The sequence below is a fragment of the Amblyomma maculatum genome, chromosome 5 (assembly GCF_055883805.1).
Source record: "Amblyomma maculatum isolate TAMU_Amacu chromosome 5, ASM5588380v1, whole genome shotgun sequence".
NCBI classification, from domain to species: Eukaryota; Metazoa; Arthropoda; class Arachnida; order Ixodida; family Ixodidae; genus Amblyomma; species Amblyomma maculatum.
The window spans coordinates 38146399-38163139 of record NC_139348.1 but is presented as its reverse complement, the minus strand read 5'-3'; the positions used below and the strand labels follow the sequence as shown (position 1 = coordinate 38163139).

At 44.0% G+C, this 16741-nt stretch overlaps 1 protein-coding gene across 1 annotated transcript in view; it reads right to left on the bottom strand.

Moving 5' to 3' along the window:
* The window catches only part of LOC146188067 (transient receptor potential cation channel subfamily M member-like 2), a 178464-nt gene that overhangs the window by 50416 nt on the left and 111307 nt on the right, over window positions 1–16741 (bottom strand). Inside the window, 4 exon segments of the mRNA XM_084604991.1 lie at window positions 7585–7837; window positions 10088–10290; window positions 11006–11134; window positions 12107–12294. Of these exon segments, the coding sequence (XP_084461117.1) occupies window positions 7585–7837; window positions 10088–10290; window positions 11006–11134; window positions 12107–12294 (773 nt within the window).

The window sequence follows — 16741 nt, the reverse complement described above, 5'->3', positions numbered from 1 at the left end:
TGTTTATGGCCGCCAAGTCACCACAACACTCGACGCCATGCTGCCCCATGTCGACGACCACCTCAATGATGACGTTGCGCACTTTTTGCAACTTACCGAAGAAGCCCGCCAGCTCGCTAAGCTGCGCATCCGTGAGCAGCAGGTGCAGGATGCGCGACGCTATAACCTGTGGCACCGCGAGGTTGAATATCAGACGGGTGATCTTGTCTGGGTTGGTCTCCAATTCGACGACGCGGACTTAGCGAAAGGCTCTTGCGTCACTACTTCGGCCCTTACCGAATTCTGCGCCGCGTTGGCGCTCTCAATTACGAAGTTGTTCCTCACGAGGCCCCACGATCAAGTCGTGCCGCACGCCCAGAGATGGTCCACATCGTTCGCCTCAAACCTTATCACGCGAGGACGCCCTGCCTGCGAGTCCATGACTTGCCTCGAGCATCGGGTCGATGCTTCCTCACCGGGGGAGCTAATGCTGCCAGTCTGAAGAAGACAAGGAAGAGAAGCAGAAGACGACGAAGTTCCCGTTTCGCGCTCGGACCGTTCATCCCTGAACTTCGCCAACACCGGGCTTTCTGTGTTACCGGCTCTGCGGCCTCCACAAGCCTTTTTGCCAACGTGACAATATGTCATAATTTAAATCTCTGGTCTTCGTAGGGTGATCATTGGTGAATACGGGCTCTGGTCGAGCAAGAAAGCCCACGTAGCCACCGATTGATCCAGTCACGCATCCAACGCGATCCACTAGGGTGCGGAAGGCATGGGAGTATGAGGACCCAGAGCTTCGCCGATGCCCCCTCACAACCTTGCGCCTGTATCCATAGACTGGGCTGTGACGATGCTATACAAGACGCCGGTGATAAGTGAATAGTGTCACGCCTCTGTATGAGAAGCTGTCGTTATTCTATTCCTTCAGCATGGTTGCCGCCGCACTACTGCCGCAATTTATAGCCTTTAAAGCGTGTGATAGCTAACGCGTTAGCGTCACAGATTAAAAAAGGCACGTAATTCTTGCTGAAGGTCTCATATTGCGAGAAAGCGGGATTGTACAAATTTTCTGTGGCCCAGTGTGCTGCAATTTTAGCTGTATATGTGGCACCATCTGGGAACCACCTCTTCAAATAGTAGAGGCATAACCCTATTTATACCTCGTAATAATAGGCGAAACCACCCGCCGTGGTGGCGTAGTGGTTAATATGCTCGATCGCCTTTTGAACTATATAGTACCAGTGATCAAACCCACTAGCAGTTTGACCTGGACGTAGTTTGACCTAGCCTAACGAGACCACGTGGCTGCGACAGTAATAAACAGCTTAGACAATCAGAGCGACGGAATATGCATCACATGATTTCGTTAAGCTCTGACGTTCCTAATTATTGCTTTTGAACCAATATTCAATATGATTGGCAAGTTGAGGAATCGGCAATATCGAGACCTTGACGCAGCACTCGCAACTTTTTAAAAAGGGGATAAGCCTGTGAGCTTACCTTATATTGGCTTATGTGCGACACGCTAGCCTTTGCCCACATCTAGTTGTATGAGTGACACAGCTTAATATTTTAATATTGATATCGAGCCTATCTGTATTCTTTCTATGTTTTCTCTGTCATATCCCATGAAATACAACCAGTTGGGTGTCGCTGTGGATATCGTTTCCTCCTTGTGTAGCCTTTCGTGCCGCTTCGATTACTTTTGTTAATAACCAAAAATGTCGGCCACTTTGCGTTAGGTAAGTTTCATTATGGTGCTCTAGAATAAGTGTAGTGGGTTCAGGGAGCGGACGCGAGTGAGGCGCCTCGTGTCGACTACTTCAGATGGTGCCACCAGAGTATGGGCTGTATGAAACGAGGCGCGCCGCGGCTGGCTGCGCGCTCTGTTAGAATAGTTGGAGAAATAAAGAAGGCTTTGTATTTTAACATGTGTCCTGTGAATAGGTGCTGTACACATGGAATGTCGACGAATAAAGACTAGTAAACGTTGTAGCGACAAACAACCAATAGCGAGATGACGTGCGAATGCGTGGCCACAGGAGAATAAACCTCAAATGCTTCGTTAAGCTGATCATGGTCTATTGTAGCCATTTAGGGCATACAATAAAAAATTGGGACTGTGGGCGCATGTCGATCCCCTACTCTTTCCCCGCTCTTTCCCCAACTCCGTCCTACAGTGCTACCTGAATATACTGCCAATTTTTTTTTTCAAGTGTAGAACTAATGGTTTTTTTTTTAAATTCGCAGGCGCTGAATGAAGTTCATCGCTATATTAATACGCGAGAGAGTACTATAGCATGCTAATCGATTATGTTATGTAAAGGAAGGAAATTTATTGATTCTCGCTCGCCGCAGTGGCTGCGCATAGTTACGGCGCTAGAGTGCTGAAGCCACGAACGCGGGATCAATTACTGGATGCTGCGGCCGCTTTTCGATGAAGGCGAGAAGCAATCCTCCCGTGCACTGTGCGATGTTGGTGCACGTCATAAAAACTCGAGTGGTGGAAATTTTTGAAGCCTTTCGCTATGGAGTCCCTAGCTCGATATGGCTACTGACGTGAAACTCTACTTAGCTAAATGATTAATTCTTGCTTCTGATCTCTGATCGTGCTGTGACAAAATCTTTTTGGTGGTTTTGACACTATAGGATGTCTAATAGGCATCGATGTTATTTCAGGTGATGAATTCGAGCTCAATGGGACCAATCATTGCGGTCAGAAAAACGGGCGCCAGCCTGCCAAATGCATATTCGTGAATTTTCGAGGCAGCGAGGATGCAAACCGAAGGTGCAAGTGTCCGAGTTCGATTTGCATCTCATTGTTTCGTATAAAAGCAGCTGGCAGAGTTGGCAGCTCCTTTCAACTCGAAATTGTCATCTGGTCTCGTGAACCAAGCATCCCACTGAACAATCACACGTGTCTTTGGCAACTTCCATGAGAGTGAAGGAGAAATGTTCGGCAGAGCCCCATTGCACCCCCGACCTAGCTATCAGTGTCCGGCCATGTCAACTACCAGTTGCGACCTTCCAAAGGCATACCTTGATTTTTCAAGGCTGCAGCGGTCCTTCAAATGTAGGGTCAGTATTTACCATATGAAAACTACCACGTTTTAGAGGCATGCTATAGTGGAGGCTTCAAACCGTAGACGCCGATTCCGGTGGACAATTTGACGACATAGGGTTTAACGCTCTCGTACTGAAAGCCTGTCAGCAAGCTCATTGTTTAAGATGTGAGGCTTCAAAGTGCTTGACGCCGCAGACAGACACTTTTTTTTCGAGATGAGGATACTAATTAACGACGTCGCGCTAGAGTATATATCAATGGGATTCACGCGGTAGTAATGCGTTAGCGTTTGCTTTACAGAACATCACTGCAACTAGCGCTCAGGTGTAGAGACAACAGGTAACTTGCATTGGAAGCCATCGGGGCATATCCTTTCTGTTTCCCACTCCGAAAGCTGGAGAAAGTAAGCAATGAAACTCTTTGAGGTAGACTTCGCGCTCTGTGGTGATGGCAGGAAAGAGGAATATTTTCGTTTCACATACTGGTCGCCGTTAGAAGAGCATTTTCAGATAAATCAATGCTCTATATGTTGTTTTTGTTTACTGATTGCAACCGCATGAATGGCATTTTTTTATTTCATTTTTTACATGTTCCTCCTGTATGGGCCGAAATAATGACCAGCATTATCTTCAAATAAATAAATAAATACACGTTACGTGTATGCCCCCCCCCCTCTCTCCCGACATCAATAAACAGGTGGCTTGATAGCAAACCAAGCCATGAAAAATTCTTGCTCATTCCGCAAGCAAAATCAGATCACGTAATAAAAAGGGGGCCCTTTGCGCGGCGGGGAATTCGTTTTTGAAGGACCGTGCACAATTGATCAGGCTCAAAGACGTTATTACAATACACGGGGTCGCATCTCTCCGTTCTAGTTGCTCTCTTCACACGCACTAGTCAAATTTATTTTATATGTGGTTCCATATTTAAGCAAGTTGTAATTAATGGCCGCTCTTCCCCAGCTGCTAAAGATGAGGCCCCCGGCTGCACACTCCTTAGCCACCTGCTTAATGCAGCACTGGTGGTATTCCTTCCCTGTTCTCATCCTTTTTCGTGCAAAATGTTTCATGCAAAGCATTGTAGTTTTAATGAAGTGTTCCATCGGTTCGCATTCATCCTTTGACACAGCGAAGAACGGCAGCTGTTCGAATTTCGTCCACTGTTATCCCGTTTTACAACCGAGAGCTAAAAAATGCCGTAGACGCCGACTATTCTGCACCGCAACATGGCACCCGTGACGTCACCTGAATGTCTCCTATATTAAGCTGCCGTTCATTCTCGGGACAATATGAAAGCACCAACAATCAGTCACGATTCCATTGTAAGAAACGTGCAAATGTCGTCAGTTCCTATTCAACCGACCCCGTGTTTCGTCGTTTTGTGTAGATTGCGTAAATGATGTAACATTTAAACTTATCTTAGGCGGCTAATTTATCTATTTAATCTCTGCCATCATTTTTCTCTAAGCAGTACCGGTTGCAATGACACATGGCCATGTAAGATACATCAGCGAAGTAACAATTTAGGTCTTATTTTCACATTACAACTCAACACTACACTCGTAAAACAACAGGCCTGATAACATCTGTGCACCATAACTAAAATGGAGCATCTATCAATACAGCGAAACATTTTTGCTAGGCACGTTAGGTAAAATTCTTTCTTTTGGTGCCCAAAATAACGATTCCTGTCTTGATGCGCCAGAGCTCATAATTTGCATAAATAGCAAAGCCCTGTTAATTTCGTCTAACTCACGTTTTATTAGTTCTGCGACGAAAGCGTTGCCTATGTTTAAGTCTGTCCGCGATTGTACTTAAATTATAGAGCCCATTATTTCTGTACCGCTGTGGCGCTGCTATTTGATACAACATGTGCCTACACAAAGATACCCAGCTCTGCGCCTTAGGTCATGCTAAGCCTACTAAAATTATTGAGCCTGGATAACTAGGCCTCATTACGCGAGAGGAAAGCGCAGAAAATTCGGGAGTGACATGAAGCATAAATGTAGTATATTCAATGATCGCGCTACCGTCACCAAACAGATTTCTCCAAACCTGAAAAATAAAAAAGCCAGCATTCCTTATGACAAAGAAGGGGCCAACTACAGATCCGTAGACAAGCGTACAGACGGTAACGCCGAAGCCTTTTCCGAAGGGTTTATGTTTTTAGCTCAGTCATGGATGTATGGCAGCCTCCCGGAATTCGCTCAAACACCACCAAATATTTTTCGTTGGCACTTTGTGGGAAAATAAATTATATCGTGTAAAGCAACATTTGCCTCAATCAGAGAAAAAACCATGTCAGCGATCCAAAACGAAAGGAAGGCTTTATACAAAAACAACTGTTCCGACGTTTCGATAAGCATCCAAGTTTCTTAACACTCTTGAAAAAGGCAGCAGTTTCTATTCATTATTACAGTGCATTGACCAGTTTTTATTAGGTACTTTTATTGTTTCTGCGTTTTCTTCTGTTAGTTACAGCTCTTTCGGGAATAAAAATGGCTAAGAACAAACGTTTGCACTACGTATAGCTTATTACATCAATCGCCATCTTTCCTGTTCTCAGCCCAGCACTGACTTTATTAAAATTCTGCAGTGATAATACACCATTTGCTTTTGAGCCCAACAACGTAACAATAGAATAAACCTCTCTCGGTCAGAAAAAGCGATGAGGTTTGTACTCATTTTAGAGAAAGTTGTTGGTTCGAGGGTACTGGGTTTATTAAACGTTTAAATAGAAAGCAGAAATACTTGACCAGGATTCTAAATATTTGTTTGATACCGCGCAGGAAGCCGACAGGAAACCAAAGCCGGCTTGCACGATAAAGTCCGAGCTAAGTCCCGACTTAAATGGTGTCTTCAGAAAGACCAAGCTTATTTAAGACGGCTCGTGTTCCGAACGTCGAACGCTTCTGGTTCATGTTCACCAGAGTGGCTTCCCAGAACGGCCTCAGCAACCACTTGGGGCATTTTTCCTCGTAACACAACCTTAAGCCGCAAAAAGCAATGGCACGGATTTTACACAACGCAAAATTGACGGAATGTGTACATCTTACAGCAGGGACAGTGCCAGCGCATCCCTGTATTTCCGTAAAAGAAGAGACATCTGGGCGAGTTGGTATGGTGACATGATAGAAAAGCAGCGCAAAAGACGTGCACGGAGGAGAAGAACGTCTTTTGCGCTGTTTTTCTATCATGCCTGTATTTCCCTAATTTCTCTACTTAGAAACCTGCCGTCATTGTGTCTTAACCAAGACAGCACTAGAGTCGTAATCATACAAGCGACTTATTCAAGTCAGGACTGAAGCCCAGTCTTGACTCCAGTCTTAAGCGGCCGTGCTAGTGGCCTATTCTTTAGACTCCAGTTAAGTCTGGACTTAGCTAACACAGTCTTAAGATTGTTTTGTGCAAGCGGGCCCAGGAATGTTATGAATTCGGAGGAAAATAATCAGAAATTGCCGATGATGATACAGCAGTGGTGCTAATATTAAATCCTTGGAGCAAGTGGCTAAGTTGAGTGTCGCTTCGTATCGTCGAATTCGTACGTCCGTAACCTTGTATGGTGTACTTAAGTCGACGCACGTGCCTGATGGAGACGAGGATGGTTTGGGGAATTAGAATCTTGGCATAACCTTGTCGGTCTCGCACAGAAGAAAGGGGCACCACGAACAAAAAAGGATAACGTGAAAGCGGACAAGGTGAACAGGTACCAAAAGACACCGTACCCGCATGTAAGAGAAACCGAGAACGACCAACAAAAGTGTCAAAAGGAAATATTTGCTCAGGCAGAAAGACAACCTCAGGATAGATTTGAAATATGGACAGGACGAGCGCATCTAAATACCTAAGCCTAGCACAGCGCAATGCAACTGAGCTCAATGAGACGAGTAAAAAAACAAAAAAAAAAAAACAAACAAGAAGTGAAAATGAGCGAGGCCAAGAGCAGGGTGTGTGCTAAAATATTGATGCAAACCACAGTTCGAAGTAAATGTACACAATGTCATCGGCAACATGATGAGTTTTAACAAATATATATAAGGTCTGAGCAGTAACGGAGTCTTAACAGCCGCTACACGAGGAAGATTAAAAAAAAAATTACCTATCCTAACAGGCACACATTGTGAACAGTTCGGCTCGCAAGCCGAGTAAGACTAATAGCCTGTTAATAAAGCGAGCCTTTGTCGACCATCAAAACCGGTCCTGAAATCTAGCAATGCCCAAACGATTATTGTTTCCTTTTCAGTGATAGCACTATTCTGATCGTGGTCTTTTTTACAATGCTTTGAGTGGTCGTTAAGATAGCCTCCGGGATTGTGAAGTACACATTGGCGGTGTTTTTTTTTTCACTGACAAACCTTCTGGTTTGGTTTATGTATACTACTTGTCCCTTTTCCTCCCGTGCAGGGTTTCAGGTTTGCCATTGTTTATTTGCTCTGCTGTTTAGCTTTCGACTGTAAACAATATCATTCATTGATCTATGCCTATATACTCAAGGGAAGGACTTTCCATCTTTCGTAGTAGGCTTCCACGTCGCCTTACCTTCAGCCACAAAGGAACACTGAAGAAGCCCCACGTGATGTCGCGGACACTGATCCTGCCCAGAAAGTGGTTTGTCAGCCACTTCTGGCAGCAAGGGTGCGGCAAAAACTTGCGGTTCTTGGCCTCGGCAGCGATGTCCACGGCAGTTTTGTACTTGTAGTCCGCACTCTTGACGCTGAGGATGTCGTAGGCGCGACAGATGGAGTCCAGGTAGCACAGGTTGAGAACCCCATTCGCCATCTGAGCGAAATGCCTGAAGGGCAATTTTGATTATACGTAACAAAGTGCAAATTCACACAAACTAAATCGCCTCGCAGCAACTATTGCAGAAAAAAGATGCTATATGGCAGCTAGTTTTCACAACATTACTTAACGCAAAGCTCTTGATATAGGAGAGCAGTTTTTAACTCAGTAGCTTTTGTCACTATTTCTCTTCAGGTGAACTTTATAGCTGTCACGTTTAAGATAAACAATGGGGATAGAATATGTGGGGATATCTAGCGCAGATGTTTGGAAAAAAGTTTAAGCAAAATCTATATTCCACATCTATAAAGAAAAACTTTGAATTGAAACTCTGTGGTCTGCCGTAACCACACAGATTTTACTCAACCTCTCTTGGTGTGTTCTGCATTATTCTAGGTTCAGTTTTTGTACGATCTCCCAACCAGTGTTGTTTTGTTGCACGCAAATTAATCGGAATCTTTGCAATATTTCGGCCTCAATAGGGGATAGTTTTGCAGTTACACGGAAGTTGATATTCGGGCTGCGCTTGTTAATTGCCAAAATTTTGGGATTGTTTTTAGTCATTCCAGACAAATGATTTAACCTGTCACACTCGTAATTTTAGCCGATCAATGAACTCACGACAGGTTTATTTGGACAGCATTCATAACGTCATCAGTTGTCGCAAAGTTATAGTTCGTTCAAGACCACGTCAAGGCGTCCTGGGTTTCATTCTATTCTATATATTTACTATGCACTCAGTCATAAAAAGAAACCTGAGTTCCCTAAGGTGCAAACGGTGCGGGCTAAACAGAGTAAGTGACCAGGGATATCAGCTCTTCTATCCTGCTTGACATATTACCCCTGCACTCTATGCGGCGCAATTACACCGAATTCTCATTGATCACAAAATATTTAGCGATAATTTGGTTGCATTTACTTAAGGTTTTATACTTCCGCGTCCATTAGCTTTGTTGCTTTGTGCTCCACAGCGAGAGGATATCGTTCATAGGAGGAATAGATAAAATAAAATAAATGCTCTTTAACTCGAACTTCATGCAAGTCATTGCCAAGAAAAGCGGAAAATGGCCACCTGCGTTTTAAGCGAGAACCGCGCGACAATTACTGTTTTCCACAATTCCATCAGTGCTTCAATGCGGGCATTATTTTAGACACACTTTCGAAGAGAAATGCATGAAAATGGTAACGGCCTCCATGGTATCCTTCAGGGTGCGACTCAGTATGGCGGTGACACCTCACAAGCAGCCTGCGTCGCGCGTGAGCCGGCCTAACAGCACAAGGCGCCATGGCACTTGACGAGTATGCATCTTCGGAGCAGAGGAAGAACCACGCCGATGGAAGCACGGAAACTGCCGAAACTCCGCGTAAATGCAGCAGGGTAGCTGGCCGATGCGCGGCCGATAACCTCTTCGCAGCGGGCTGGCGGGAACGGCACAAAGATTGCAATAAGCGAAACCGAAACGGAGGCGAGGTCGTCCGTAATTTTTCAAGCTTGTCATTGAGTGCATATTTAAGATGCGAGATCAACTCTGCAACATAGAGTTCAGGTTTGAGGAGAGCCATTTTGATGATCGCCTACAATGCCAATTGCAGCTGGAGCTGGGCGGTGCGATACCCGTAGTGCCCGTCCGACACCATACCCTTACATGGGTGGCATCGGCTGGGGGCCGCTCCAATAGTTACTTATCCGTGGTTCCAAATTAATGAGGGCGGAATTGATGAGCATTTAGTTATACGTCTCGGAGGTCACGCGGTACAGGGAGCATGCAGCCATCGCCACGGCCGCCAAACACGGCCCTTCGGCACCGCTGGCCCCTCCACTAGTCCAGGCGCCAGATTTTGGCTCTATCTCGTCTTTCATGGTTTTACTCGGTTTTGTCTTCTTTCCCCGTTATCGCGGCGCCCACCCTTGTATCTATGCCACCTTATCGTGGGGGAGTTTCTCAGGTCCTATGCCATGCGCCAGCCACTCAGATGTGGCTGCCTGTTGTTAATCATCCGTGGCGGAACCAACTGGCGTTTTATATAACCAGAGTTTACACGCATAAAATTCTATGGAGCTTGGTCAGATCATGTTGCGAAGTTCGAGGTATCCAAAATTTCAAATATTCAGGTTGGAATTAACGAGCTTTCACAGCACAGTTAAAAATGTAACGGCAATGAAGGGGCACCTTAAAAATGATATTTTACTTGCGTTATGCTCTACTGAACATTTCGGCTGCTATTACTATCCTTCGGCGCAGTGCATAAGGACACTTGCCTGCTCGTGTCCAGCAGCTCCTGCTTGATGGTGCCTTCGTTGACGTACATCGTCAGCTTCTCGTAGGTCATAGACACGAGGAGTGCCAGATGGATCGGTTGGTCGCAGTTTTTCTATAGTACTTCTGCTGTTTTACGTCGATTGGTGAACGCCGCCCAGAGGGAGAGAATCACCAGGGCTTTTCTCTCGGCGGAGCTGACATCCTGTATACCGAAGACGTAGTGAATAAAAGTAAGCGTATGGGCATTATTCACTGATTTGTTCCAATTTTTCAAAGTAGAGCATGTTTCGCAAGAGCTCTGTAGTCTTCCGAGTGGCTGCTCAATGTCCGTTAGATCGTTATAGTTCATTGTTAGGTCTACACACGTTTTTCCGACTTTTTTTACAGTTGCGTCGGCCTGCTGCCTTCTTTAGATTCTTTCCTTCGGGTTCACTGTAAACCTGTTTCCTGCAGATTAGGATATATTCGATTCGTGTCGGGAGAATTTTAATTTATATTTCCTAATATTTTGCATCGCCGGTAGCCAACGAGTAAAAAACTGAAAGGAAAAAAGCATCCTTTCTTGACTTGTCTTGGGCGCAGAATGTAAAGCATGGCAGGCAAAGCTTCTTTGTATAAAGTCACCGTTTGCGAGCAGAGAATCTTCTATCACAGAATGATTTTCAGTCATTTAAATTCAATGTGGCTTATAAGCCACAGCCAAGGGAATGCAATGCTGTTGGATACTTTAGAGGCTACCATGTTTGCGTATACCCGTAGTGATAAAAGTGATAAAGCAATGAGAAGCTGAAAATATGCTGTGCCATTGACATTTCTTGTGTAGTTTTAATGCACTTTAAAATGTAGTTTGGTTTAACTTTTGATGCATTTTAAAATGTAGTTTGGTTTAACTCTGTCTAAGCTGTTTTTATTCGTACCTGTATATACATTCCCATAGCTGTATTCATAGACAACTCATCCGGATCGACAAAGTCACGGAGCCCAGTCGTCGTCTCTATCAGCCAATTCAGGTCCACCTCGATGAAGTTTTTTCCAATCTTGGACAACTGAAAAATGGAAAGCACTTCTGCATAGAACCTGCTCAATTTCCCACAGTTTCGGCGGCTTAGGGTTTAATTCGAGCTTGCCTAGAACTCAACGGCTTAATACAATGATTAGCGCTTTCTTAAAACAAAAAAACAGAAAACAATACGGATGTTTATATCCTTCAGACCAACACTACTTGGAAAAGCTGCAGCTCTATTAAGCAGGACACAATATATATAATGCACAATTTTTTTAACGTTTGTTCTCATCTAACAGTGCAGCTGCCCTTTTTAGGAACTATCATTTTGAGCCATTGATTCGTGCATGTCATTTGCTGCACATGGTTTTTGCAGGAACAAAAATAGACGCGCGAAACCACACGAACACAAACTGTATAAAGTATACATGAAGAGGATACCACTTTCGTTCGTAGAAATGCAGGAACTCCGAAACCACATTATATCTGTGTGGTTATCTGATGATTTAAGGAATACGATTTGCAAGTAGTGTTATATCTTTTATATTTCTTCAAACTCAATAATATATGAGCTATCATTATTTATCGGAAACCACAGACTAGAATCGCGAAGGGAAAGAACGTTGGCTAGATGGCTAACAATTTCAGTCGCTGCGTTAACATGCGCTACCAAATTGACCATTCCGTTTATATATCAGCTAAGCGCAGTTGGACGCTTCAATGCTTGGTTAAGTATGACGAAAGAGATGTAAATGAGTTATTTAGTGTCGAACAAATCGGTGGGCGTTTTTCAGCATCGATATCTCTAGTGTTGGTGCCTATAAGAAAACACTAACTATACTAACAGGGCTAAACGCTCGGCGATGCAGGTAATATACATATAATCAAACACTAGTGGCGAGGAAACTGCGGCAGGCGAGAATAGGATGAGATAAAACTGCTTTCTCCAAAATTGTAAAATACACAAAATGGCTATCAATCTGTGCTGATGTTATAACTTGAGCTAAGGGCTTACCAGACTATGTCCCAGGGCTCCTTCCCAGCAAACCGAACGGAAGAACTCTTCGTGCTGTATTTTCGAAAACAGCTGCCGTAGTCGCTTTGGCGTCAAGTACCTGTGGATCTGGAAGCCTCGGTTGAGGAATATGTGAAGAAACTCTTCTCGCTTCGGCCTGAGCAAGGCGTACTCGAATTCCTCTCTGTCTACCTGTAAATACCACGACAATATTAGCACAGACATTTAGTTGACACAAAGCACAGAGTGATAAATAATCACTCTAACGGGGGATTTGAGAATAGGTTATTAAGCTCAGTATACAGATCACACGCTTTAGATGGCTACTGCAGGGATGGGAACAATGTCTAGCGGTAGCTACACCGTGTAATGTAAAGCCTCGTGTTAGAACACAAACTGCCCGCAAGCACCAAAGCTTGGTTTCTCCCACCGTTGACGCGGCAGTGAAAGCGTGACGGGTGATTAATGCCACCGAGAGCATAAGTCTTTCACAGCTTTCCTGCTTGGTGCATGGAGGAGCCAGCCTTATTTCGTGGACTAAAAACGTGATGCATAAAACCGCGTACTGAATTTAGTCAGCATTGTAACTCGATACCCTTTGTACCCGATTACCTCTTCTGCTAGAAGAAGACAGCAATACAGCCCGTTTAACCTGGGAGAGACTATCCAGATTGTAATGACTTACTTCATATTTCTGTTTGTCTAATGTTCGCAGTTCAAACACCCGGTAGGGCCACTATCAAGCATTCATGAACTGCCAATGCGAACGGACAGCGTTCGCATTGCCACGTTGAAGCTGCCTCAAAGTACCCGCCGGGGTGGTGCAAAGAAAGAAAGAAAGAAAGAAAGAAAGAAAGAAAGAAAGAAAGAAAGAAAGAAAGAAAGAAAGAAAGAAAGAAAGAAAGAAAGAAAGAAAGAAAGAAAGGAAGAAAGAAAGAAAGAAAGAAAGAAAGAAAGAAAGAAAGAAAGGAAGAAAGAAAGAAAGACAGAAAGAAAGAAAGAAAGAAAGAAAGAAAATTAAAATCAAATCTGACAGTGGAACTGTCGCGGCTTCCGGTGCAAGCGGTCGATTGCTTTAGGGATACGAAGGACCCATTTTTAAGAACTGTGTGTCAGGTTAGGTTGAGCGAATTGCTACCAAATTTAGTTGTAAGTTCGGCGATGCAAGGGAGGATTTTCGAAATCCTTAAAGAAGTGTGCATGTCATGTCGTTTATTGCAATCCCGTTTTTCGTTTGAATATTTATCAAATGTGACGCGAAAGAAACTTTAAAAGGACCTGTGCGATGTCTTTCTCCCGATCCCATTGTACAGATCGTTGTACTGTGCAGTTCCATGACTCTACCAGGGTGAGCAAAAACTTTTTTCCAAGCTCCATAGCAATACAGTAGAGGTTAGACTTGTTTACTAATGAAGGGATTTTTTCGTGCCTTGGGGAAATCACTGTTTCATATGCCGCAACCCGGAAACTATCGAACACGTTTCGGTAGACTGTAGGGAAGCCTTTTTTTTTCTGCGGCATTCTACAACGAACGATTAAAAAAGACCTACTAGTGGATGCATTCGGAATTCAATTTTTACCAATTGAGCATGATGGGCTACCACTCGACATGATCATGTTATTGGGCTTGCACAGTACCTGACGATCCAGAATGCCTTTCAGGCATGCAGAACTTGATGCCTGGAAAATAAGGCAGTATTTTCGCGAAGCCGTTGCGGGTGTTATTGATGTTTTCAGGACCCAAGACAAAGTGCCTGAGTAGCTTCTGAGAATGGAAGTGTTTCTGCACATGCCTGATTTGTAATAGATCACGCAGCCTGAAATCGCGTGGTTTTAACCCATGTTGTGTGTTTGAGGAGTAGTGTTGACTATGTGTAAAATCTGATTACAAATTTGGCAGTAAAGAAGTATTTAGTAAGGAAAGCATTGATATTTTTTATGAGAGCGAAACAGGCTTTATTGAATCCTGGGAACGATTTAAACAGGAGGTTAAAATGAATGCAATTTAGCGCTCTTCCACTATTAAGTATGAGGAAAAGAAAGAAGAAAAGCAACTGCAAGAGCTCCTAAAATATTTAGGGCGTGAAGAAGAACGAATGCCGGGTATGTTCATGCATGATATAAAAGGCATCAAAGTTAGGCTAGAAGCTTTGGATGCCCAGAAGTACAGAGGCGCTGCGATAAGAGCGCGTACGGAAAAATGGCACGGTGGCGAGACGCCAACAAAACGCGCCCTCGCTGATGAAAAGCGATATGCGCGCGCGAACGAGATAACGGTTATTGAATACAAGGGGCAGAAGCATGATGATCAAGACGGAATTACGAGCGCCTTCGTGGAGCATTACCGTGAGCTGTTTTCGAGCAAAGCACCAAGTGTAGAAGGGTGTAGAGATAACTTTTTGCCTCTGATGCCAATATTAGGCAAAGAAGTTTCTGAAGAGTTAGAGAACGAAATAAGTGTGGAGGAAATAGAAAAAGCCATTGATGAATTGAATGTCGGAAAGTCCCCGGGACCAGATGGTTTGAGTGCGGCCTTTTACAAGAGCCTTAAAAGTGAGTTAACTATCTGCCACCGTCGTTTAACAACGCGCATACGGTCTTGGTTCCCAAGACTGATGAGCCAGCCATGCTTTTAAAAGTAATAAGCTATAGACCGACCACGTTAACAAATGTTGATTACAAAATTCTGATGAAGGTGTTAGCTAAGAGATTGCAATACATTATAAAAGATATTGTTGGACCTCATCAAACATGTGGAATAAAGACCAGAAGCATATTTAATAATATTCATGTAGCGCGTAGTGTGTTCGAGTGCTGCGATGCTCTAAACAGGAGAGGGGCCATGGTTCAAGTTGATTTTGAAAAAGCATTTGATCGTGTGTCTCATGAAATATTGTACTGTTTGTTGGAACATATTAGTGTTGGTGCCGTTGTATTGAAAGGAGTTAAAATGGCTTATGCGTGTTGTTCTACACGCCTTATGATTAACAAAGTGTTATCTGAAAGAATTGATGTAAGAGCATCTGTGCGGCAGGGATGTCCACTGTCTCCTCTCCTCTTTGCTATATATTTGGAACCATTGTGTAGAATGGCAACTGCTAACGAATACATCCGTGGTTTTAAGCTGGGAGTATGTGAAGTGAAAATATTGGCATATGCTGATGATGTGGCGCTTTTTTGTGAAGCCCGCGAAAGCGTTTCGGAAGCTTTGAAACTAACACAAAGGTATTGCAGGCAGACTGGTAGCGCTGTTAATTTAAAGAGAAGTCTCGGAGTCTGGCACGGGGAATGGGAAGAGGAACCGGAAATTTTCTGTGGAGTAAGATGGGTTACAAAGCCCGGAGTTTATTTGGGAGTCCCATTGGACAAATACGGGGAAAATACGAATTACAGGAATGACAAAGAGGAGGAAATACGGGAAAGGACGAAAGGATGGATGGGAGGTAACCTCTCTATTTTCGCCCGTGTGACTGTATGCAATACCTTTTTGGTGGAAAGAAAAATGTATTTACTTCAAGTATTGTATTGTGCTCGAAGCAATATACAAAGGTTCCATCGTGTGTTTGCGGTCTTCATTTGGTCGTCCAAATGGGAACGAATTAGCAGAGATAATCTCTTTCGGCGAGTTAAAGACTCTAATGTCTCTAATGCATCTATATGTGCGGCAGATGGTTTTAACGTTTTGTTTCCTGCGTGACCAAAAAGATGCATTCCTGAGAACCTTTATGCAAATCATGCTGTCCAACGCAATTCCAGAGTTTATAGTCTCTTCATGCTCTGCAAGGGGATACACTGTGTCACGCTTCCTGCGAGAAGTGGTGTGGTCGTTCAAGTTTTTTCGCGTGAGGTACTCTGTAGTGTATTTAGCGACGGTACCACCTAAGCGGCTGTACAAGGATCTTATTTCACAATTGTTCCCAGCTCCATTGTACAGAACCTTATACTGTGAAGGCCCAGGGAAAGACGTGCTCAAGCGAGTTAAAAACATGACTGTTGCACCAGGCACAAAAACATTCTTTTTTAAATTGCATACAGGAACCCTCCCAGTCAAAACATGGATGGAAGAAAAGGGCCTTTCTGTACCTTGGGGCTCAAACTGTCTACTATGTAGGAAACCTGAAACGGTTGAGCACGTGTTCCTGGATTGTTGGGATGCGGTGTTTTACTGGGATGTGTTACAAAGGACACTTAAAAAAGACCTGCCATTGACGCCACGTGGAATTCGGTACTTGACAACTGTTAATGATGATTTTCAGTATGACCTCATCATGCTATTGGGCCTTCACAGTATTTGGAGGAGTAGGATGGCTTATAGACACTGTGATGTCGATGCACGATCTGTATGTAATTATTTTGTTGAACAAGTGTATAAACTAAAAGAAATTTTGAAGCAGCAAGACGCTGCGGAGGAGGTCTTGAGTCTGATCGGCGAACTTGTGGTAATGAAAGTCCATTAGACACGGTTGTCAGCCAAGGGGTATGGCAACCACAATATTTTACTGATCTATTTGTACCAATTCATGCAATAAAGAAAAAAAAGAATTATTCACTGACCCTCTAGCACTTCTCGTTAATATAGTGACCAGCATCCCCGCCTGTCACGCGGGAGACCGGGGTTCGATTCCCCGATGGGGA